The 26,614-nt window shown below is 42.0% G+C and overlaps 1 protein-coding gene across 4 annotated transcripts in view; it reads left to right on the top strand.

Moving 5' to 3' along the window:
• Positions 1–26,614, top strand: part of g2e3 (G2/M-phase specific E3 ubiquitin protein ligase) — a 169,181-nt gene that overhangs the window by 24,887 nt on the left and 117,680 nt on the right. For all 4 annotated transcript variants that reach the window (XM_068039370.1, XM_068039369.1, XM_068039368.1 and 1 more), the window contains one exon: positions 15,555–15,656. In XM_068039370.1, coding sequence (XP_067895471.1) covers positions 15,555–15,656 — 102 coding nt within the window. The remainder of the gene's footprint in view (positions 1–15,554; positions 15,657–26,614) is intronic.

Raw genomic sequence — 26,614 nt, 5'->3', positions numbered from 1 at the left:
TATGGTTGAGGGCCCTGTCAACCACAGTGGGGGGGTGCGGGTGGGGCGAATCCTCAGTTGAGGCAAAAGGAAGACATATCAGAAGCGTTGTCATGGAAGGTAGCATCATCAGAGGAGATGTGCCTTTGCTCCATAACCTTCTAGTCATCTATTCTGTGACCTTGTCCTATCACTACCTTCTCTTTTGTTATCTCTTGCCCCACCCCTGCTTTACTTAAAATCTTTTACATTTCTTATATCTGCCAGGTCTGAAGAAGGGTCACTGACCTGAAATGGTAACTCTGTTTCTCTCTCCACAGATGCTGCCAGACCTGCTGAGTTTTTCCAGCATTTTCTGTTTTTATTTCAGATTTCCAGCATCCCGCAGTATTTTGCTTTTATTTTAGGTACTTTGTGTTTCTGTGCTTTTCTTAGTTCCTTGAAATAGAAGACAAAAATTTGGGCATGGCACTTGTGGAAGAACAATGTGACAGCAAATTCAGTCATGGGTATGAGTCTACATTGGGCTGGATTTTATGGGGCGCTTCGGAGGAGTGGGGGACCCGTAGAATCGCGATGGGGGGATGGAGGAAGATGGTGGGAAACATTCTCAGATTGGAGGTCGGCATATGGGGTTTAGCAGTAGTCAAGGGAAACTAGACACTGGTAGGATTGGGAGAGATTTTGAGTGTGGCCAGAGAATGGATTATTTCTACTTTGGTTGCGCAGGATTTGGAATGTAAGATTTGATTTACTAGATGCTCCTTGGGGTTTGGAACTCTCAGATTAGGGTTGGATCCTGGGAGTATAAGGGAAGGTATCTGGGTTCATCGGCGCTGGAGGTGGACGGTGACAGGACAGAAGAGGAGAATACTGGGGGTGCTGCTGGCGTTTAAAGGAATTGTCTATTTGTTGGTGATGTCAACTGATTTTGGTAGTCCTGGGGGAGAATGCTAGCTATGTCAGTAAGCACTGGGAGAGAGGTGATCTTAGAGTGTAAATTTGGATGTCTGTCCTTGAGTGTGGGAGCACTGGGCAAGTAGGTACCAGGGTCTGAAAGTTTTGGGGGATGATTCTGAAATCCAGTGGAATTGGGGGGGGGCTCCTCCAGTATTTGGGACTAGTGGAACAAAGGGATTGGAATTGATGAGAATTGGGTTGTGGAAGCTTTAGAGAGAATTGGGTTGTGGAAGCTTTAGAGAGAGTTGGCCTGTGGGTCCAGCAGGACGGGTCAGAGGCATTGAAGGTGGAGTGGGTCTATAAATGTTGTGAAGGTGGTGGTATATTAGCATTGTGTATGTGGTGGGGGAGGAGAGTTGAGGTATGCTGGTACTGTGGCAGAGAACATACAATATCATGTGCTCGGAGCTGGTTGAGGCTGTCTGGCTCCTTAGATGGCAATTGTTCTTCCTATTTCTTGTATCTCCTCTCACCACCCATCACATTTCAAAAAAATATTTCCTGCCTTCAACCAGTCTACTTCATATTTAGGTCATTGAGGCCCCCTATTGAGTTCCATGATCATCAGTCTGCAGTATCTGTCTTATTTTCTTCAAAGTGTCAAGTGTGCTGTTGGAACGAAGGCATCTTTTTCTTGCCCACCTAATGGTGCTCCATATTGTTCTGATCAATGGGAATAGATAGTTATTTTTAATTAATGTTTAACTAGAACTACATCAACTAGTTATTTAGAATTATAATGTATTACTCAAAGCTACATCTCTTTCTCTCTCTCTTTGGCTTCCTTGTCTTGAGAGACAATGGGTAAGCGCCAAGAGGTGGTTGGTGGTTTGTGAAGCAGCGCCTGGAGTGGCTATAGAGGCCAATTCTAGAGTGACACTCTTCCACAGGTGCTGCAGATAAAATTAGTTGTCGGGGCTGTTGCACAGTTGGCTCTCCCCTTGCGCTTCTGTCTTTTTTTCCTGCCAACTGCTAAGTCTCTTCAACTCGCCACTCTTCAGCACCGCCTTTATGGCTGTCTGCCAGCTCTGACGATCACTGGCAACTGACTTCCACGACTTGTGATCATTGTCACAGGACTTCATATCGTGTTTTCAGACGTCTTTAAAGCAGAGACATGGACGGCTGGTGGGTCTGGCACCAGTGACTAGCTCGCTGTACAATGTGTCCTTGGGGATCCTGCCATCTTCCTGCGGCTCACATGGCCAAGCCATCTCAAGCGCTGCTGGCTCAGTAGAGTGTACATGCTGGGGATGTTGGCCACCTCAAGGACTTCTGCGTTGGAGATACAGTCCTGCCACCTGATGCCAAGGATTCTCTGGAGGCAGCAAAGATGGAATGAATTGAGACGTCGCTCTTGGCTGATATACGTTGTCCAGGCCTCGCTGCCGTAGAGCAAGATACTGAGGACACAGGCTTGATACACTCAGACTTTTGTGTTTTGTGGCAGTGCGCCATTTTCCCACACTCTTGGCCAGTCTGGACATAGCCTTTCCCATGCGCTTGTTGATCTCTGCATCGCGAGACAGGTTACTGGTGATAGTTGAGCCTAGGTAGGTGAATTCTTGAACCATTTCCAGAGCGTGGTCGCCGATATTGATGGAGCATTTCTGACGTCCTGTCCCATGATGTTCGTTTTGTTGAGGCTGATGGTTAGGCCAAATTCGTTGCAGGCAGCTGCAATCCTGTCGATGAGTCTCTGCAGACACTCTTCCGTGTGGGATGTTATTGCAGCATCGTCAGCAAAGAGGAGTTCCCTGATGAGGACTTTCTGTACTTTGGTCTTCGCTCCAAGACGGACAAGGTTGAACAACCTGCCATCTGATCTTGTGTGGAGGAAAATTCCTTCTTCTGAGGACTTGAATGCTACATCACATCTGAGTATATAATCTATACCCTCATTTTAGCCCAGAAGAAAATAATCAGGCAATTTAATATTTTTTGCTTGTGCATTTTGAACCCTTAGGCACTTGATTGTCAAGGCTGTTTATTTTTATTCTGTGTTAAAGTAGATAGTAGAAATACTTATTTACCGAACACATTTTGTTGTTCAACTCCCTGAATGAGGGAAAAGAGTTGCGTTCTCATGCTGAGGTATTTTAATGTATGCACATTACTTTTCTGTAATTGATTTTTTTTTTTCCAAATATATACTTTATTCATAAAAATCTGTATATATAAAAAAAAATGCATTACAAAACCATTCAAAACGGCACCAAGTTGACATTCCAAAAAGTGCAAAGGAAACACAGTTTCCGGGTACTGCCTGTGTGGAGTTTGCAAGTTCTCCCTGTGTCTGCGTGGGTTTTCTCCGGGTGCTCCGGTTTCCTCCCACAAGCCAAAAGACTTGCAGGTTGATAGGTAAATTGGCCATTATAAATTGTCACGAGTATAGGTAGGTGGTAGGGAAATATAGGGACAGGTGGGGATGTTTGGTAAGAATAGGGGATTAGTATAAATGGGTGGTTGATGTTCGGCACAGACTCGGTGGGCCGAAGGGCCTGTTTCAGTGCTGTATCTCTAATCTAAAATCCATTTTTTTCAAGACCAGAGTGAGTTGCCTCACAACCCTTCCATTCCATTTTACATGCTATGTACATTTTACAGCAAACCCATATTTGGGTTTCCCATGGGTCCCGCCCCTCAGTTCACTTTGGTAGGAGGACCTTACACAGTGGTCTTTCCCCATTGAGCATTTGAAGAGGCAGCCCCAAGCTTTAGTGCGTCCCTCAGCAAGTAGTCCTGGAGCTTGGAATGTGCCAGTCTGCAACACCTTTTCTGTATCCTATCATTGGCCTTGAAGGTTTCAATGCTTTATTGACCTTGTAAACTTGGGTTAGTGAACACATCTGTTACTTGTATATCAAGGTCACTTTAGGTTAACATGAAACACAGGATCTTGTTCTGTTCAGGGCATTTAGTTTAGTTTTTAGTTTTAGTTTTAGAGATACAGCACTGAAACAGGCCCTTCGGCCCACCGAGTCTGTGCCGACCATCAACCACCCAATTATACTGATCCTACACTAATCCCATATTCCTACCACATCCCCACCTGTCCCTATAATTTCCCTACCACCTACCTATACGAGGGGCAATTTATAATGGCCAATTAACCTATCAACCTGCAAGTCTTTGGCATGTGGGAGGAAACCCACGCAGACACAGGGAGAACTTGCAAACTCCACACAGGCAGTACCCAGAATTGAACCCGGGTCGCTGGAGCTGTGAGGCTGCGGTGCTAACCACTGCGCCACTGTGCCGCCACTGTTCTGGTTGTGACATACGCTCTCCAAAGTGTCAAATAAATAGTTTCAATCAATTTCTACAGTTTGTATGGATTCTTATAATTGACAGATTCAAAAATTGATGAGTATCACGTGTAATTGAACAAAGTACAGTCTGTGCTTGTAAGTAGCTTGGTTCCACTCGATTGCAGTCAAAAACTCATCTGATTCCATCATAAAACATATGTGTTAAATTTGACTGGTTTAGTTTCTTTTACTGCAGCTTCCTTTTGACTTGTGTTGGATGGCTGGATTTAGAGGAACACTGACTAAACCAAAATTAGACAGACAAGTGTTAGTATTTTTCAGTGTTGTCAATTTTGGATGACCATATACGCATGTGAATAAATGCCTTAATTTTTGTTATGTCTGTGTGATTGGTGCACAGTTCAACTGAAGCAGTTGAAGGGAAAGTCATTCAAAGACCACTCTTCAGGTGCCAGCACAAAATGCCATATGCCAAATGGTCCAAGTTGAAATGTCACAATCACATTTTTGGGTTTGACTTGGACAGTTCTCCTTAACCTGAAAATTCATAGAAACATAGAAAATAGGAGCAGGAGTAGGCCATTTGGCCCTTCGAGCCTGCTCTGCCATTCATTATGATCATGGCTGATCGTCCAACTCAGTAACCTGTTCCTGCTTTCACCCCATATCCTTTGATCCCTTTAAACCCAAGAGCTATGTCTAACTTCTTCTTGAAAACATACAATGTTTTGGCCTCATCTGCTTTCTGTGGTAGAGAATTCCACAGGTTCACCACTCTGTGGGTGAAGTCATTTCTCCTCCTCTCAGTCCTGAATGGCTTACCCCGTATCCTTAGACTATGACCCCTGGTTCTGGACTCCCCCACCATCGGGAACATCCTTCCTACATCTACCCTGTCAAGTCCTGTTAGAATTTTATAGGTTTCTATGAGATTCCCACTCACTGTTCTGAACTCCAGTGAATATAATCCTAACCGACTCAATCTCTCCTCATACGTCAGTCCCGCCATCCCAGGAAACAGTCTGGTAAACCTTCGCTGCACTCCCTCTATAGAAAGAACATCCTTCCTCAGTTAGAGATCAAAACTGCACACAATATTCCAGGTGTGATCTCACCAAGGCCCTGTATAATTGCAGGAAGACATCCCTGCTCCTGTACTCGAATCCTCTCGCTATGAAGGCCAGTATATCATTTACAATTTTTGCCGCCTGTTGGACCTGCGTGCTTACCTTCAGCGACTGGTGTACGACAACACCCAGGTCTCGTTGCATATTCCCCTCTCTCAGTTTATAGCTGTTCAGATAATCCGCCTTCCTGTTTTTGCTACCAAAGTGGATAACCTCACATTTATCCACATTATACTGAATCTGCCATGCATTAGCCCACTCACTCAACTTGTCCAAATCACCCTGAAGCCTCTCTGCCTCCTCTTCACAACTCACCCTCCCACCCAGTTTTGTGTCATCTGCAAATTTGGAGATATTACATTTAGTTCCCTCATCTAAATTATTAATATATATTGTGAATAGCTGGGGTCCAAGCACCAATCCCTGCGGTACCCCACTAGTCACTGACGGCCATTTGGAAAAAGACCAATTTATCCCTACTCTTTGTTTCCTGTCTGTCAACCAATTTTCTATCCATCGCAATACGCTACCCCCAATCCCACGCGCTTTAATTTTACATGCTAATCTCTTATGTAGGACTTTGTCGAAAGCCTTCTGAAAGTTCAAATAAACCACATCCACTGGCTCCCCCTCATTAACTCTACTAGTTACATCCTTGAAGAATGCTAGTAGATTTGCCAAGCATGATTTCCCTTTCGTAAATCCATGCTGACTCTGTCCGATTTTACCACTGTTCTCTAAGTGCTCTGCTATAAAATCTTTGATAATGGACTCTAGAATTTTCCCCACTACCAACGTCAGGCCGACTGGTCTATAATTCCCTCCTTTCTCTATACCTCCCTTTTTAAATAGTGAGGTTACATTAGCTACTCTTCAATCTCTAGGAACTGTTCCAGAGTCTATAGAATCTTGGACGATGACCACATATGCATCCACTGTTTCTAGGGCCACTTCCTTAAGTACTCAGGGATGTAGACCATCAGGTCCTGGGGATTTATCGGCCTTCAATCCCATCAATTTCCCCAACACCATTTCTCTACTCGTACTGATTTCCTTCAGTTCCTCTCTCTCACTAAACCCTGTGTTCCCCAACATTTTTGGTATGATATTTATGTCCTCCTTTGTGAAGACAGAACCAAAGTATGCATTTAGTTGTTCAGCCATTTCTTTGTTCCCCATAATAAATTCCCCTGTTTCTGACTGTAAGGGACCTACATTTGTCTTCGCTAATCTTTTTCTCTTCACATACCTATAGAAACTTGTACAGTCAGTTTGGTCCCTTTGTCTTGACCCAAGAGAATGAGGATGTAGATATGGAACTTAGAGAGAGAGACTGTGAGGTTCTTGAGCAAATTGTCATAGGGAGTGACAAGGTATTGGAGGTTTTGGAAGGCTTAAAAGTGGACAAATCTCCAGGTCCGGACGATTTGTGTCCCAGGATGCTGTGGGAGGTGAGGGTGGAGATTGCAGGGGTTCTGACCTTAATTTGTAATTCCTCTCTGGCCACGGGGGAGGTGCCAGAGGACTGGAGAACAGCTAATGCGGTCCCACTATTTAAGAAAGGTTGTAGAGATAAGCCAGGGAACGACAGACCAGTGAGTCTCACGTCAGTGGTAGGGAAACTATTGGAAAAAATTCTGAAGGAGAGAATCTATCTCCACTTGGAGAGGCAAAATTTGATTATAAATAGTCAGCATGGCTTTGTCAGAGGGAGGTCATGCCTAACAAATTTGATTGAATTTTTTGAGCATGTGACCAGGTGTGTAGATGAGGGTAGTGCAGTTGATGTAGTTTACATGGATTTCAGCAAAGCCTTTGACAAGGTCCCACATGGGAGACTTATCAAGAAAGCAAATGCACATGGGATACAAGGTAACTTGATAAGGTGGATTCAAAATTGGCTTAGCTGTCGGAGACAGAGTAATGACAGACGGCTGTTTTAGCGACTGGAAGCCAGTGTCCAATGGTGATCCGCAGGGATCTGTGCTGGGTCCTCTATTGTATGTCATTTATATAAACGACATAGATGACTATGTGGGGGGTAGGATCAGTAAGTTCATGGATGACACAAAGGTTGGCCGAGTGGTTAACAGTGAGGTTGAGTATCTTAGGTTACAGGAAGATACAGACGGGATGGTCAAATGTGCAGAAAAGTGGCAGATGGAATTTAACCCTGAAAAGTGTGAGGTGATACACTTTGGAAGGAGTAATGTGACACGGAAGTATTCAATGAATGGCCTGACACTGGGAAGTTCCGAGGAACAAAGGAACCTTGGCGTGTTTGTCCATAGATCTCTGAAGGCAGAAGAGCAAGTTAATAGGGTGGTGAAAAAGGCATATGGGACACTTGCCCTTATCAATCGAGGCATAGATTACAAAAGCAGGGAGGTCATGTTGGAGGTGTACAGAACTTTGGTAAGGCCACAGCTGGAGTACTGTGTGCAATTCTGGTCACCACATTATAGGAAGGATGTGATTGCACTGGAGGGGGTGCAGAGGCAATTCACCAGGATGTTGCCTGGGATGGAACATTTAAGCTATGAAGAGAGGTTGGATAGGCTTGGGTTGTTTTCGCTGAAGTAGAGAAGACTGAGGGGTGACCTGATGGAGGTGTACAAGATTATGAGGGGCGTGGATAGGGAGCAGCTATTCCCCTGAATTGAAGGGTCAGTTACGAGGGTCACAAGTTTAAGGTGAGGGGCGGGAGGTTTAATGGTGATTTGAGGAAGAACTTTTTTACCCAGAGGGTGGTGACGGTCTGGAATGCCCTGCCTGGGAGGGTGGCAGAGGCGGGTTGCCTCACATCCTTTAAAAAGTACCTGGATGAGCACTTGGCACGTCATAACATTCAAGGCTATGGGCCAAGTGCTGGCAAATGGGATTAGGTAGACAGGTCTGGTGTCTTTAATGCATCGGTGCAGACTCGATGGGCCGAAGGGCCTCTTCTGCACTGTATTATTCTGTGATTTTGTGATTCTGTGATTCTGCTGAATTCTAAACGGCTCCCAATCCTCAGGACTGTTGTTTTTTCTGGCAAATTTATATGCCTCTTCCTTGGATCTAATGCTATCTCTAATTTCCCTTGTAAGCCACGGTTTGGCTACCTTTGCCGTTGCCTTTCCACTGTCATCCCTTTCAGTAATGTTTCCCAATCCATCATAGCCAACTCGCGCCTCATACATTCGTAGTTTCCTTTACTAAGATTCAGGACCCTAGTCTCAGAATCAACTATGTCACTCTCCATCTTGATGAAAAATTCTATCATATTATGGTCGCTCATCCCCAAGGGGTCTCGCACCACTAGCTTGTCAATTATTCCTTTCTCATTACACAATACCCAGTCTAGGATGGACTGTTCTCTAGTTGGTTCCTCAACGTATTGGTCCAGAAAACCATCCCATATACACTCCAAGAATTCCTCCTCTACCGTATTGTGACTAATTTGATTTGCCCAATCTATGTGCAGAGTAAAGTCACCCATAATTACAGATGTTCCTTTATTGCATGCGTCTCTAATTTCCTGTTTAATACCATTCCCAACATCACCACTACAGTTTGGGGGTCTATATACAACCTCCACTAACGTTTTTTGCCCCTTAGTGTTTCTCAGCTCGACCCATGCAGATTCCACATCATCAGAGCTAATATCTTTCCTCATTATTGCGTTAATTTCCTCTTTAACCAGCAATGCAACTCCACCGCCTTTTGCTTTTTCTCTGTCCTTCCTAAATACTGAATACCCCTGTATATTAATTTCCCATCCCTGGTCATCTTGCAGCCATGTCTCTGTAAACCCGACTATATCATACCCGCTTACATCTACTTACACGATTAATTCATCCACTTTATTGCGCATGCTCAGCGTGTTAAGGCACAAAGCCTTGAGGCTTGTCTTTTTAACATTACTTGGCCCCTTCCCACTATTTTTCACTGTGGCCCCTGTTTGATTCTGGCCTTTGATTTCTCTGCCTATCACTTATCTTATTCCCCTTACAGTCTTTTGTTCTTGTCTTTGATCCCCCCCTCCTCTGACTCCTTGCAAAGATTCCCATCCCCCTGCCATTTTAGTTTAAACCCTCCCCAACCACTCTAGCAAATACTCCCCCTAGGACATCAGTCCTTTCATGCTTATAAGTGAGCCCTTGTTCTCTATGAACTGACGTGAGACATTTGCAATATTTGATATTTACTGGCTGGGAACAGAGAACCTCCACTCTAACTGCAGTATAGAACTAGCAAGCCGGAGCACGGTTGTTCCAGCTATCTTTCAGAACAGTCATCATCTAGCTACAGAACTGTCCATTTAATGCCTTCATTAAAGTTACTTGAAAGCCTGATCGGAGGGTGAGTGAGAGACAGACATACTGGGTGGGTAATCGGGCTCAGTAGTGACTGCTATTTGGGTGTTATTGGAGCTGTTAAGGGGCTAAAATGGCATCCACTGCATGTGCGCACATTTCTACCATGAATCCTGCTGGGCGCCACTTTGGTGAAGGCATTGGACACATGTAGCTAACGCTTTCTGGAAGTAGGCAGAGCAGGCATTGTACAATGCTGAATTTTCAGAAAGGTACAGCGATAATTATGGGGGATTTTAACCTACATGTAGACTGGAAAAATCAAATGGGCAGAGGTAGCCTAGATAAGGAGTACATAGAATGTTTTTGGGGTAATTTCTAGGAACAATAAGTTCAAGAGCCAACCAGAGAGCAGGTTGTACTAGACCTGGTATTTTGCAACGAGATAGGATTAATTAATGACCTCATAGTTAAGGCACCCCTAGGTAGCAGCGATCATAATATGATTGAATTTTACATTCCGTTTGAGGAAGAGAAGAGTGGGTTCAAGACTAGTATTTTAAAACTTAAATAAGGGCAATTATGAGGGCATGAAAGCAGTGCTAGCTGAAGTGAACTGGCAAATCAGGTTAAGGGATAGGTCAATAGAGATGCAGTGGCAGACATTTAAGGGGATATTTCAGAATACACAGAATAGATAAATTTCAATGAGAAAGAAAAATTCCAAGGGTGGTACTCATCATCTGTGATTAACTAAAACAGTTAAAGATAGTATCAAACTTAAAAATCCTATAATTGCGCAAAGATGGAAGGCAGGTCAGCAGATTGGACAGAATATAAAAAACAGCAAAGAATGACTCAAAGGTTGATAAGGAAAGTAAAATTAGAGTATGAGAGAAAGCTAGCTAGAAAAATAGATAGTAAGAGTTTCTATTTATATTTTAAGAATTAAAGTGAGCATTGGTCCTATGGAATGTGAGTCTGAGGAATTAATAATGGATAATAAGGAGATGGCAAATGAATTGAGCAGATATTTTGCATCGGTCTTCACTACTGAGGATACAAGTAGCATCCCAGTATTAGCTGTCAGTCAGGAAATGGAAGGGAGGGAGGAACTCAAGAAAATTACAATCACTAGGGAAGTGGTACTGAACAAATTGTTGGAACTGTGGGCTGACAAGTCCCTGGGTCCTGATGGACTTCATCCTAGGGTATTAAAAGAAGTGGCTAGTGAGATAGTTGATGCATTGGTTTGTGGTTTTCCAAAATTCCCTAGTTTCGGGGAAAGTTCCTTTAGATTGGAAAAGAGAGAATGTAACTCCTTTATTCAAAAAGGGAGGGAGACAGAAAACAGGAAACTACAGGCCAGTTAACAACATCTGTCGTAGGGAAAATGTTAGAAGCCATTATTACAGATGTTTTGGCAGGGCATTTAGAAAAATTCAAGGTCATCAGGCAGAGTCAACATAGTTTTGTAAAAGGAAAATCATGCTTAACCAATTTATTGGAGTTCTTAGAGGGAGTTACATGTGCTGTGGATAAAGGGGAACCGGTGGATGTATTGTACTTAGATTTCCAGAAGGCATTTGATAAGGTGTCACATCAAAGATTAGTGCAGAAAATAAAAGCTCATGGTGTAGTGGGTAATATTTTGGCATGGATAGGAGATTGGCTAGCTAATAGGAAACAGAGAGTAGGCATAAGTGGGTCATTTTCTGGTTGGCAAGATGTAACGAGTGATGTGCCACAGGGATCTGTGCTGGGTCCTCAACTTTTTGCAATTTATATAAATGACTTAGATGAAGGGACCAGAGGTATGGTTGCCAAATTTGCTGATGACACAAAGATAAGTAGGAAAGTAAGTTGTGAAGAGGACATAAGGTGGCTACAAAGGGATATAGATGGGTTAAGTGAGTGGGCAAAGACCTGTCAAATGGAGTATAATGTGGGAAAGTGGGAAATGATCCACTTTGGCAGGAAGAATAAAAAAGAAGCATATTGTCTAAATGGTGAGAGATTGCAGAGCTCTGAGATGCAGAGTGATCAGGGTGTCCTAGTACATGAATCGTAAAATGTTCGTACGCGGGTACAGTACGTAATTAGGAAAGCCAATAGAATGTTATTTATCGCGAGGGGAATTGAATACAAAAGTAGGGAGGTTCTGCTTCAGCTATACAGGGCATTGATGAGACCACATCTGGAGTACTGTGTACAGTACTGGCCTCATTTAAGGAAGGATGTAAATGCATTGGAGGCAGTACAGAGGAGGTTTACTAGACTAATACCTGGAATGGGTGGGCTGTCTTACGAGGAAAGATTGGACAGGCTGGGCTTGTATCCGCTGGAATTTAGAACAGTACGAAGCGACTTGAATGAAACATATAAGATCCTTCGGACTCTTGACAGGGTGGATGTGGAAAGGATGTTTCCCCTTGTGGGGGAATCTCGAACTAGGGGTCACGGTTTAAAAATAAGGGGTCGCCCATTTAAGATACAGATGAGGAGAAATTTTTTCTCTGTTGTAAGTCTTTGGAATTCTCTTCCTCCAGAAGGCAGTGGTAGCAGAGTCTTTGAATACTTTTAAGGCAGAGGTTGATAACCTGCCATCCCCTTATCAAGAAGTTATCGGGGGTAGGTGGAAATGTGGAGTAAACAGTTTATCCATGAGCTTATTGAATGGCGGAGCAGGCTCGAAGGGCCGAGTGGCCTACTCCTGCTTCTAATTCCTATGTATGTACGTAAACAATCCACTTGCAGAGCTCCTCCCCTTCATAAACAATCCACTTGCAGAGCTCCTCCTCTTGATAAACAATCCACTTGCAGAGCTCTCTCTCTTTACCCCCCCCCCCCCCCATAAACAATCCACTTGCAAAGTTCTCGTCCCTACCTCATAAATATCCACTTGCAAAGTTCTCTTACGCCACCTGCCCTTCGCAGACAAACCACTTGGAGGTCTCCCACCAATTCACTTCCGCTAGGTAGTGCTGGTAAAGTTACTTACCCACTCTAGGCACCGAGGCGACTCATCTTGGTGGCACTAACTTTTTAAAGAAGCGAAACAGGCATGTGAGTGCCACATGTCCAACACAAGATTGTGAATGCCTGGTAAGATTGCAATGAATGACATTCAAATGTATGCTAAATAGTATTTAACATATAAATTATTCTGTCACATCGGGGCAGTATTGCCTCAATGGTACTTAGCCGCTTCCGACAGAATCAGGAAATAGCATTACGTTGTTGGGTTCCTTGGCAGACGTTTCCACGGGGATTCTCTGGCACCTCTTTTCGCCACCCCCTGCCTGAAATTCTGCCTTTCAGAGGACCATAAAGTTTATTTGCCATACATTCAGAATGAACTATCTTTAAGGGACTATGGGTACAGCACCATCGCACAGTTTGTTTCTCTTCTATCTTTTGATCCATTTGAGAAGGGATTACTTGAGGTTTGTCAAGTCTAGGAGTGACTTAAACCATCAACACAGGGCTTTCTTGAATTCTGATTACTTCGAAACACCTCTGAAGACTTCAAAGTGTCTTTTCAGATAGCAACTGTGTACTAGGATCCTCATTCCTTTTGCTGCAGTCCAGCAACAACTTGTGTTTTTGTTGCTCCTTTAATGTAATCAAACATCCCAAGGTGCTTCACAGGAGCATTATCAAACAAAATTTGACACCGAGCGCATAAAGCGGTATTCGGGCAAATGAATAAAAGCTTGGTCATAAGTGCTAGGATTTAGAAGGAGGAAAAGAGGAAAGAAAGGCGGAGAGATTTGGGGACAGAATTCCAGAGCTCAGGACCTAAGCAGCTGAAGGAACGGCCACTAGTGGTGGAGCGCTTAAAATGGGGACGCTTAAGAGGCCATAATTAGCAGAGCACAGACATCTGAAAGGGTTGTGGGCTGGAGATTACATCGATGGGGAGGGGAGAAGTCATGGATGGACTTGAAAACAAGGATGAGAATTTTAAAATCCTAACCTGGAACCATTGTAGGTCAGTCTGAATGCTTTTAACCAGTTTTTGACCAGTGCTCATAGACAATAAGCAATCAGGGTAATTGTGCGATCTGATCCATATCAAATTGGTACAAATGCCCGTTTGATAATTTGACAGGTTCACGATTGTTTGCCCTAAGTTTAAGGAAGAGGGCAATAACTTGCATTTAAATAGAATCTGATCACATCTGTACAGTTTGAGCTTCACAAACAGTAAATTACTTTTTGCTGTGCATCTCACTGAACAGTGGGCAAGATCCCACAACAGGAATGAGGTGAGTGGCAAGTGAACTATATTTTGCTGGTGTTGGTTGAAGAAAGGATGTTGGTTAGGATATAAAACATACCATCTATTCTTCCAATAATGAGATTTATTAATGTGCACCTAAATTGGCAATTGGGGCTTCAGTTAAATGTCTCAAAGTATTACATGTCCAAGAATGCAGCACTCCCTTTGTAATATACTGAAGTACTCCCCTAGATTGAGGGTTCAAGTCCTTGGTAAAAGCTTGAACCCTCAACCTTCAGCCCAAGATAAATAAATTCTATCAACTGAACCAAACCTGGCACAGTTTGTTTTATTGGGGTCTTCTAAAACCAAGAAGACTTATTTCCTTGTATCTACTTCCTTTTCTGCCAGTCTTCCATTTAAGGCTACCTCTGCTTCCTTCCATTGAACTAGATTCAAACCATTGGGTTGCTTTAACATTGCCTTTCTCACTTTCACTGTTTTCTCTGACCTTTGGGTATGTATTCTGTTCCGAAATAATGAGTCTTGCTCAGATACCTTTCGTTTAGCTTTTGCTGTGAGCCTCCTGTAAAAGTTTCATTACAGTTCTTCTCTAGAAAAGCTCTAGGCTGATTTGCAGACTTGTTAGATATGTTTGTATTCATACTTAACAGGTTTTCTAATGGCATTTATCTGGAATATATTCCCTGATGTAGAACTGGTAGCTGGACTGAGACTGGAAATTTCCAGGCTTAACAATTTTGAAACCGATGATGCCCAAATAAATTTTCGTATCTTGTTTTGTTTTAATGGTTTCACTCCTGTGACACTTGTAGCCAATACTGTGGTGTTGGTTAGCTAATGGACTGTAAGTTAGCAGTGAGTCGTATAAGCCACACAGTGAATGCAGAGGACTTCATCAAAGTGCAAATAACCCATCAAATTACAATGCTCAATTTATTTTCATCAGCCTTCCAGGAAATTAAAGATTAAATTATCTGGTTTCTTCAATAAAATTTGAATCTTGCTCTGACAATGACTGTCTCTGAATCAGCTGGTTGCTGGCAAATTTCTGCAAGCCTATATTAATGTTTTGTCTGGAGAAGCAATAGGATTTTCAATGGCTAGGATTTTTTAGATTGGTGAGATTTTTCATTCCGTTGATGGTTAGAAACTTGGAAGTTGAATAACCCCTTCACATTTGCAAAAATAAATTGTACAAGCTATATCTGAGTCAAAAGACCCCAGAGCACCTAATATGGTATTCCATCCTTATTACCATATGGAAATACGCAATTAGCTATAATTTTTTTCTTTGAGTAAACAGATGCTCAGCAGCGACATCTTTCTTTTGGAATGTAATGTAACTTTATTGATTACTCAAATCAACTTATATAAATATACCTGTCTATTTTGCATAGTAGAATTGTTATCAGTAGGAGTTAATACAATTATTCTGTAATTTATTTAACTAAAGCTGTACTAAGGAATTGTTGATGACTGTCATATTTTCCAGTATATCGCTTTCAAAAATATTGCAGCTATCAATTTGAAAAGGCAATAGTTAGCATTGACCTTTTTAAATAGGAGCTGATTTTTTTACAGATACTTTATTTTTAATTGTACTTTTGGTTTTGTTTACTAAGTCATGAAATTGGAGTAATTTCAATGTGTATTTTGACACTTGGTATAGATTATGTCAAGTGGCTTGTATCAACGTGGGAAAGAGAATGAAGGTATTTATGGGTTTCTGGCTGCGGATATCAAAAAGGAGATTTACAGAGCTTCAAGAATGGTATGTTAAATTTACTATTTTTATGAACTTAAATTTCTTCCTTGTCATTCTGTTTCAATTATACGTGTAATGATCTTTTAGAAAATAGAGTTAATTGAAATGTTTAATGTTCTGTGATTCAGTATATAGGTTTTCTTTCATTGCACCTGTGTTGAATACTATTCTGTTCCTTTTTTTTGTTGCAATGTCAACTGTGCCTCTACCTCAGAAGAGTTGAAAGTCTTTTCTTTATATCTATCTGCATCTAACTCATTTAATTGGTCAAATTGGTTGATCCGTCAGACAAATTCAGCATTGGGTAAAATCTGTTGATCTGTTTAGTACTGTTTCGGGTTTCCTGAATTCAAATCTTTAGTGACCTTTTAACAAAGTGAGTGTAAACTTAAGCTGATTTCTGCAAAACTGAAAATGGGGGTGAATATATTTCTTTCTGCTTTGGATTTCATAGCATGCTTTCACTAATTGGAGCCATATTCTTTCACTTTAAGAACTTGCATTCAAATGCATTTTGACTAAAGCCCATTTCTATTCCAAATTAAAACTCAGTACCAAGCTACCTTGAACTTGTGGTCTTTTTGAGATAAACTGTAAGGATGTGTGTGGACAGTAGAACTATGGTTGTTGCTGTAAGACCTGTTCTTAAGCATTGCTTAAATGGGTAGAAAAGTCTAGGGTTTTTTTTGTTTAAGGTGCTTTTAGGAACATAGGCTGAATGGCCAACTCCTCTTGAGCCTGCTCCACCGTTCAGTTAGATCATAACTGATCATCAACCTCAACTCCCCTTTTCCGCGCTATCTCCATATTCCTTGATCGCATTAGTATCCAAAAATCTATCTATTTCTGTCTTGAACATGTTCAATGATTGAGATTCCACAGTCCTGTGGGGCAGAGAATTCCAAAGATTCACCACCCTCTCAGTGAAGAAATACCTCCTCGTCTCACTCTTAAACGGCCTACCCCTTATTCTGAGATTAAGTCCCCTGGTTCTAGACTCCCCAGCCAGGGGAAGCATCCTATCTACATCCACCCTGTCATGCCCTGTAAGAATTTTGTAAGTTTCGATGAGGTCACCTCTCATTCTTTGAAACTCTAGAGAATACAGGCCCCGTTTCCTCAATCTCTCCTCATAAGACAATCCCACCATCCCAGGGATTAGTCTGGTGAACCTTCATTGCACTTCCTCAATGGCTAGTATATCCTTCCTTAGATAAGGATACCAAAACTACACAATACTCCAGGTGCGGTCTCACCTCTATACAAGAAAGATATTTTTACTCCTGTACTCAAATCCCCTTGCAGTGAAGGCCAACATACCATTTGCCTTCCTAATTGCTTGCAGCACCTGCATGCTAGCTTTTAAATACTCATGAACAAGGACACCCAGGTCCTTTTGGACATCAACATTTCCCATCCTCTCTCCATTTAAGAAATACTCTTTCTGTTTTTTTTTCTACCCAAGTGGATAACATCACATTTATTCACGTTATATTCCATCTACCATGTTCTTGCTCGCTCACTTAACCTGTCCAAGTCCCCTTGAAGCCTCCTTGCATCCTCTGCACAACTTACATTCCCATCTAGTTTTGTGTCATCAGTAATTTAGAAATATTCTATTTGGTCCCCACATCCAAATCATTGATCTAGATTGTGGTCCCAGCACTGTTCCTTGCAGCACCCCACTCGTAACAGCCTGCCATCCTGAGAATGACCCGTTTATTCCTGCTCTGTTTATTGTCTGTTAACCAATTTTCAATCCATACCAGTATATTACCCCCAGTTCAATGTGCTCTAATTTTGTTTACTAACCTCCTGTGTCGGACCTTATCAAAAGCCATCTGAAAATCCAAATACACCACATCCACTGGTTTTCCCTTTAATCTGTGCTACAAGTAATGTTCTCAAAAAAAAACCTCCAACGGGCTTGTCAAACATGATTTCTTTCTCATAAATCAGCGTTGACTCTGTCCAATCATGTTATTTTCGAAGTGCCTAGTGATCACAGTGGTTAGCACCGCAGCCTCACAGCTCCAGCGACCCGGGTTCAATTCTGGGTACTGCCTGTGTGGAGTTTGCAAGTTCTCCCTGTGTCTGCGTGGGTTTCCTCCGGGTGCTCCGGTTTCCTTCCACATGCCAAAGACTTGCAGGTTGATAGGTAATTTGGCCATTATAAAATTGCCCCTAGTATAGGTAGGTAGTAGGGAAATATAGGGACAGGTGGGGATGTGGTAGGAATATGGAATTAGTGTAGGATTAGTATAAATGGGTGGTTGATGGTCGGCACAGACTCGGTGGGCCGAAGGGCCTGTTTCAGTGCTGTATCTCTAAATACAATTTTATTTATTTTTTAATTTTTAACATTTTCCCTCCTACTGATATCCAAGTAACAGGTCTGTAGTTCACCTTTTTCTCTCTCCCTCCCTTCTGAAATAGTGGGGTTACATTTGTTACTTTCCAGTCTGCAGGAACCTTTCCAGAATCTACAGAATTTTGAAAGATAACCACCAATGCATCCATTATCTCTATAGCCACCTCCTTCAACACTCTGGGATGTAGCTCATCTGGTCCAGGGGATTTATCAGCCTTCAATCCAGTTAATGTTTCGAATACTACCTCTTTGTTAATACTAATTTCCTTCAGTTCCTCATTTTCACAAGTCCCTTGGTTCCCTAGTATTTCTGGGAGATTTTCTCTATCTTCTGAAGACAGACACAAAGTAATTGTTTATTTTTCTCCTCCATTTCCCTATTCTCCTGCTTCCGTCTGTAATGGACCCACATTTGTCCTTGCTAATCTTTTCCTTTTCACATAAGTAAAGAAGTTTTTACAGTCTGCCTTTATGTTTCTCGCTAGCTTGCGTTCATATTCTCTTTTCCCTTTATCAATTTTTTGATCATCCTTTGCTGGATTCTAAATATTTCCCAATCCTTTGGTTTACCACTTTTTCTTGAAACCTTACAAGCCACTTCCTTTGATCTAATGTGATCTGTAACTTCTTTTGTTAGCCACAGTTGATTCATCTTTCCCGTTGGCTTTTTGTGACTTAGAGGAATGTATCTTTGTTATAAACCATGTAATACTTCTTTCAATACTAATCGTTGTCTTTCTACCGTCAACTCTTTTAGTGTATTTTCCCGATACACCATAGCCAACTTGCCCCTCATACCTTCATAGTTTCCTTTGTTCAGATTTAAGACCCTAGTTTCAGAATGAACTATATCACTTTCAAACTTAGTGTAAATTTCTATCATATTGTCGTCACCATTTCCCAAAGGCTCATTTACAGCAATGTTATTAATTAGCCCTTTCTCATTATGTAATACTCAATCTAAAATAGCCCGATCCATGGTTGGTTCTTCCATCTACTGCTCCAGGTACCCATCTTGTACAAGCTCCAGGAATTAATTCTCCACAGCATTAGTGCTGATTTGGTTTACCCGTCTATATGTAAATTGAAGACGCCTATTATTACTGTATTATCCATGGTATATGCACCTCTAATTTCCTGATTTATATCATGCCCAACATTACCTCTACTGTTTGGCCTATAAGCATCTCTCACCAATGTTTGCTATCCCTTGCTGTTTCTTAGCTCCACCCAAACTGATTCAACACCTTGATCCTTCAATCTAAGATTCTCTCTGACTAATATACTGATCTCGTCCCTTCAGAGCGCTGCCCCACCTCCTTTTCCTTTTTACCTATCCTTCCTAAATAACGAATATCCTTGATTATTCAGTTCCCAGTCTTGGTCACCCTGTAACCACATCCCTGTAATGGTAATTAAATCATACCCATTTACCTTCATTTGTGCCTTTTCTATTATATCAAAAGAGAAAACTTTGTTGGTTGTTATCAGCAGAAAGGCACGTCTGTTACATCGGTGACTTCAGTGATTGGGAGCCTCCCTATTAATCCCAGAATAACTCCGAAGGAAACAGTAGGAACCAAGATTTCCTGAATGTTTTTGAGCAGCAAAGTCCTTAGAAATGACACTATTGGTTGGGAAATTTCCGGAGGCTGATATTTTGTTGTATACAATGGAATTACTTTGGACAAAAAATATTCCTGAGACTTTGCATTCCCATTACGACTTACTGGATGGTAATCTGATGGGATGGATTTCCTGCCTGTTATTGTACCCACCCAGTTTTCATCCATTGAAATTAGGCAGTGAAGATGTAAATCACCTTTCACTCTTTATCTTTTCTTGCCAATTTTCTTCTCTCTCTCTTTCCTCCTTCTGAAGGTGGTAACTCTTTACGGGAAAGAGGATCTACAGTTGCTGGGTGTAATATTCTGGATTTACCCTCTCTATTTCCTTAACTATCTCTGGACCAAGCCCATTACTTCGATCTCCCATCAGTTTTCTCTTTGCCCTTCTTGGGTCCTTTCTATTATGTCTTTGTCCCATCCTTTCACCATCATGCTTTATCACATGTAATTTCTCCCCCTTGGGTAATTTTGCCACCTCAATCCCTATCCCAACCTATCGCTACTGCTCTGCCTTCATATTCTTCTGCCATTATCCCAAGCTTGAATCCTTCTTGGACATCTGCACAGCTATGCTCAGTGCCTCTTGTGACATCCATCGCTGCCTCCTTATGCGCAACTACCATTGCTTGTTGATCCTCCCACCCAACATATCTGCTGGAAGCTAAACTTGAAAATCTCCTTCTTGTCCTGGTAACCCCACTCTTAAGTATTCCCTTGGACTCTGTCACCAGATCAGCAATCACTGCCCCTCTCCACATAACCTTTAGAATCTCCATCTACTTGTGAACAAGGTGCTTGTTATCCACAACATAATTACAGATAAGTGCATTGACATCTTGGTTTTGACTTCACGGGTGGCAATACCCTTCCTCTTACCAAAGCCTCCCTATATGGCTATACTTTCCAACACCTGTACCGCCAAAACTCTGCGGTCGGTTGTGGCTTTTGTTGGCAAGTCACATCTTCCCTTTTAAGATCTGTCTTAAAACACAGCTCTTCGACCAAACTTTTGATTACCTATCGTACTGTCTCCGTCTTTGGCTTGGTGTCCATTCTTGTATGATTACACGTCTGTGAAATGCCTTGGTATTTTTCTATGCTAAAGGAACGATAGCGATGTATTTATTGTTGTTTGGTTCACCTTCTGAAGCTGAAGAACCTAAGTTTCTCCAGTCTGTCTTTGTAATGCAAACATTATCATGGGATCAACCTTGTGGCATTTCTATGCATTATGTTCAGCAGTTGAATGCCTCTGTGTCTTGGTGGCCAGAAGTGGCTGCAGTTTCCAGTCTGACTGTAACACCATACAGTTTGAACATGATTTCTTATGACTTATTCTATTGTTTTGGCTATATAGTTCAAAGTTCTTTTGGTTTTGTTGACTGCTGTTCTGTATTGGTTGGACATGTTTGATGTGGAGTCTATAAAGACTCCTAGATTTCTTCCAGTTTCATTTATTTTTCCTTTATGGAGTATGTGTGTAGTTTATTTTTCCTTTGTCTAAACACTGTTTTAATCTGTCTATATTAAATTTCATCTACTGTTCTGTCCACATACATATTTTGTCCAACTCATTCTGTAACTTCTGAACTGCCACCTACAATTTCACTGCATCTCCTAGTTTGATATCATCTGCAAAACTTTGAAGTGACTTTCTGAATCTGTAAACACCGAAACCTGGGGCACCCTATTTTGTGGATATCTGGATTCACAATGTCATAAGCTTTCCATTAAAGGCCGGCTCGGGTCTGCAAATGAAACCCGACCCAAGCCCGACCTGGCCCGAGTCCTTTCATTTTTTCCTGCGCCCGACCCAACCATCAGTTAACCTAGCTTCCATTTTACACTTTGTTGCTTATCTGCACAAGCTTAAAAAAAACTGTAAATTACCTTTCAAGTCCAAAAAGTACATTAACATTGGAGCCATGTACTGGAGGTGGTGATAGTGTACCCGACCCGAGCCCAAATGTCAGACCCGGAAGTGCGGCCCGACCCGAACCCGACACATGCCGTCGGGTCCTGTCTGGTTCGGGCCGGGTAGCCATGTTCTACTTTCCATTGTCCTCAAGTCTGCTCTTGAGAATCCATTCCATTAGTTTACATTGAATGGGTCTGTAATTGGCTGTGTCTGATTTATAGCATTCCTTTCACTGTATCAGCTGAAATCAACTTTCTCAGTACAGACTGATGATCAAGTAAGAGATATTGTTGGGTTTGTATCGAATCTTGGTTCTACATCTAACATGCCTCATTATGGAGCACGGGCTACAGTTTTTGTCTTGAAGGCATTTTGGTCTGAAAGCTGCAATGCCTGTAGAGGAAGTCTTTAAGATATAGCTATATGTCCATTTCAGCAGTAGATGTTTCTATTTTAAAAAGTCATTGCTTTAGTAATTGATGGCATTGTTTTTTTCAGGAAGTTCCAACTGTAATTCTTTGGTGTTTTTCAGTGAATATTTTTGCAACCTGAAAAGTATTTCTGATAGCTGTTTTCAACTATTTTGAAATAGAGAATTTGCTTGTAGTGAAACTGACTAAATGTCAAATATTCTTGGCCCAACTCTGTCTGTAATGTGATTAAGAAAAAGATGAAGCAAATTCAGGGTATTGCTCAGAACAAGTGTTGTCAATTTCAACACCCTTTTGTTGAGCTCTCTGTTTCACAGTGTGGTAAACTATCCATCAGAACAAGATGGTCTATATTTGATCTTCACAGCCGATGAAATAAATGGGACAGTTGAATTCAGCATAATTTTAGTGCACCTCATGGTGCTTGGCTAATTTTTCGTTTAATTTAAGTGAATTATTGTTGATATTAAAATAATTTCAATCAGAAAATCCATCCCGTAGCGTCTCAAAGTAGGCTAAATTCATAAGACCTTGGTTTTATAAAACATGTGGAAAGAACTGCCAAGGCACATCAGAGATGGGAGGAAAAAATGGGTTCTGAGACAAAGGGGAGAAATTAGGAGAGGTGATCAAACAAATGGTCAAAGTGCTGGGCTTTAAGGTGGGTCTTGAAGGAAGAGTAGTTGCAGAGGGGTCTATGGAGGGAATTCCAAAGAGTGTGCCTAGGCAGCTGGATGCTACTTTGACGGTGATGGGGGTGAAAGGAAGGAGGAGTGCACAAGAAGCCCCAGTCAGAGGAACAGAATTGGAGGCACTTGGAAATAAGGAAGGGATGAGTCCATGAATGGATTAAAACACAAAAGTTAGAATTTTATATTATGAGATACTGGGAATCTGGAGCCAATGCAAGTCAATGAGGATTGGGGTCGGGGGGAGGGGGGGTGGGGGTTGTGGTGGTGGGTGGGGGAGGGAGGTGATTGGTAAAGGAGACTTGTGAGATAACGTACAGACAGCAGATGAGCTGAAATTTATTCAGGGTAAAGGATAAGAGGGTGGCCAAGACAACATTGGAGTAATTGATTCTGGAAAGGCTGAGCTGAAGCAAAGGTGGACAATATGATGGAAGTGTAAATAGGTAGTCCTTGCGATAGACCTTATATAGGTTCAGAATCTTAGCTCGGGGGCGAGCGTCTGGCGAGGTTGTGAGGCATCTGGTTGGTTTAGTTTGAGACAGTGCCTGGGGTAGGGGGTGGGTAAGAGTCTGTGGTGAGTAATTGGGTTTTGTTGTGGAAGGGCCCCAAAGATTGATGCACAGATGCACTGGAGAGGGCAAAAGAGGTGGTGGAAAACTTGACCTGTGTGTTATCAGTGCTTGTGGATGCTGATCCTCCTTTTGTGGTTCACGTCGCCAAGGAGCAACATGTATTTCAGGAAGGGGGACCCAAAGATAGATCCTTGAGTATCTTTGAAGGTGGCAGGGACTGGCAGGAAGAGATAAGGCTGTTTCGGCACTATGGGAGGATTAGAAACCTGATTTAGTGGTTCACACAGGGATAGACAGGCTAATGCCTAGGTAGTGACAGCATGTTTAAGGAATTGAGAGGTAAGTTGGAGATGGATCAGTAGTGAATAGGGGTCATGGATGGGTTTTATGAGGAGTGGGTAATGGTGCTTTTGAAAGGGAGGCTAACAGTGTTTGAGGAAAAGGTATTTATCATATCAGCTAATGTTGGTGCTAATAGGGAATTGGATGGTTAGGGATTTAATGGGAGTTGGAACAGGAGATAAATCGCAAGGATAACATTAACTTAGAGAGGGTTTGGCAGGGAAATGAGAGAAACTGAATATAAATTGGGGTTCAGGGCTTGATTGAGAGGAGGACTGGAGGGGGATTTGGTTTTGTTGGCAAAGGATGTGGGGGAAGTAGTAGAAGCAACTAAGTGGATAGTCTCTATCTTGATAAAATCTATGAATTCCTCAGAGTTGTTAGCAATATGGTTAGGTAGATGGGTATAAAGAGGTTTGGAGGAGAGAAAAGAAGACTGGGATCTTTTCTCTCTAGAGCAATCCTAGAGCTGCAGGAAATTTTAGCAAAGGAAAGTGAGGTCTGGTGTACCTTGGAGGTGTTGAGCCAACCTCCTGATGGATCACTTGGCCAAATGTTACGACCGACCGCTCCAGTCAAAGCCCCCAATCAAAATATACGATTCTGATTGTGGTGGGAGAAATACACTGTTAATTCAATCCCATCCCTCCACAGATCGCCTAACATATCATCATAAACTTTCCAAATTAAAGAAAGACCCAGCCAAATTGTACCATCTATTAACCCCTGAATGAGGCTAACCAAACCAGGTGTTTTTAAATCAACAAATTAACAGTTTAATTAGAAAAACTAAATTCTTAAACACTACGAAGATATACAAAACATTTAAAATAGAAAAATTAGAGTCCTTGCAAATTTACGCTCCTGCCGGAGGTAGAAAAGGTCCAAGGTTGCTTGAAGTCCTCACAGCCGTCTGGTGGGGAGAAAAAGGTTTAACAGTATAACAGCCTGTTGTCTAATTCCAGCAGTAAGTGATGCTTTCCTTCTCCAGCGATGACCACAGTAGATCAAAAACTTGCAACTACTTTCAATAGAATCAATTTGGCTTTAAAATTTTTGAGGGATAAAGGATCATCACAGTTTAACTTCCCTTCCCTCAGTTTAAATCATCAGAGATCTTTGTTTTAGCTTGACTTTTTAGAATGTTAAGAGAGAATCATAAATAAACAGACTAAATTCTCTTCCTTCAGTTTAAATTGTCTGAGAGCGCATCTTTCAGGTGCTAACACACAGCTGTCTGCCTGTGCACCCTGTTAGAATAGGCTGTTTGCACTATAAGCCAGTTCAAAATAAAATTTTAACAAATGTATCTCTCGATGCTCAGTCCAAGTGGCTGTATCTAAGGCAACGAGAATGTACCCTTTGAATCGCAGTTTCTGAATGGCTGTATCCAAGGCAACGAGAATGCATTCTTTGACTCAGTCTTCAGAGCTTGCTGCCTTAACGCAGTACAGCTCTTTTTCCAGCCTTAAAGGCACACCGCATTCTTCCCCCAAAAAAACTACAGGATCATAACACCTCCACCTCTGGCAGAATGAAACACCATTCCTGAAATGCACTTCATTATAGTGGGTAAAAAATACAAATTGAAAAATCGCGAACTCATTTTTTTCGCATTTACAGGCATACACTTTTCTAAAATCTTAAGAATACAGCAACAAGTTCCATCAGAACATTTCGGCTTTAAATTTTCAGAAGGTTGTCCGAATTAACCCATTTCAAATTTAATCTTCTAATTCTTTTTTGTCCCTATTGTCCATCATCTTAGCCAGGTGAACTGCACAGCTAGGATCACTGACCACTACTGGGTTCACTATTCCCTGAGAAGTTTCTCGAGTACCCCTTAACCTATGTGGCATCACTTGACACTGGAAAACCCTGTCCGGTGTAACACAAACTGATTTTTTTTCTTACGCTGGGGTGTCGAAAGAATTTGACAGGTTTCCTCCAACACATTTGTCTCTAAGACAAATGGTGTTGCCCATTCTGTCCATACAGTCCTTTAAATAAGAATTTGGGTAGGAGTCTGCCTTCTTTACCACAGTGATTTTTGTAGAGTCTATGCAAGTTTGAGCCGTCCCACCAGGTTTAGACATAAAGACCATCTGCGAATTCCAGCTGTCCTGACTAGGTTCAACTAGCTGCCCTTCAGCATGCATTGTATCTTTGCTTCCACTTGGGCCTGTCTGTCTGGACTGAAGCGGCAAGGATGTTGTTTTAAAGGAATGGTTCCCCTGTACACACATTTTGTGTGGCTAAGGTTGTACATCCTGGCTTATTCCTACAAACTTTTTGAAACATTGTGAAAACCCTGGCTAGGACTTCACGCTGTTTTGCCTCTAAGTGTAAAAGCCTATTGTTTAATTTTCCTAGCCCTTCTGTATTGGCTAATTGGATAGTTGGAGGTTCAATCTGAGAATTTCCTAAGCCTACTTCTGCCTCATCCTCACTATCCTTTTCCTTCTCAACAGTCCCGATTACCTGACATAACTGTACTGGCTTATCCTCCTCCCTGTGGTAATATTGTTTGAGTATATTAATGTGACACAACCAGTCATCTAGAAATCTGCCGTACCCACTCTTTTGATCACTCACTCTATATGGACTACTGAACCGTGCTTTTAATGGTTCTCCCTGTAATGGTAACAGCACTAATACTTAATCTCCTGGTTTTATGGTAGGTTGTGGTTTTCCCACCATTCGACAGGTGTGGCATGTTGTACAAAATTGTCTCATCCTTTGTAAGACCAGGCCAGTAGTAATGTTTGCTTATGTGTGATTTGGTCTTCTGAATTCCCCTATGTCCTGCAAAAGGAGCATCATGTGCTAACCTTAATAATCCTTGTCAATATTTAGGTGGTACCACTATCTGTTCAACAACTGTACAGTCTTTGCCGGCAGGTCTGTGAGGCGGTCCCTCCTCAAAACCCAGTTTGCCTCACAATATTTTCCAGAACTCCTTTCGCCTCAGCTTCTGTCAGAACCAATTGTGCTATTCGGTATATCTCTG

The sequence above is a fragment of the Heterodontus francisci genome, chromosome 9, assembly GCF_036365525.1.
Source record: "Heterodontus francisci isolate sHetFra1 chromosome 9, sHetFra1.hap1, whole genome shotgun sequence".
NCBI lineage: Eukaryota > Metazoa > Chordata > Chondrichthyes > Heterodontiformes > Heterodontidae > Heterodontus > Heterodontus francisci.
Note: the sequence above shows the minus strand (reverse complement) of the source record. Positions and strands in the feature narration are given on the sequence as shown.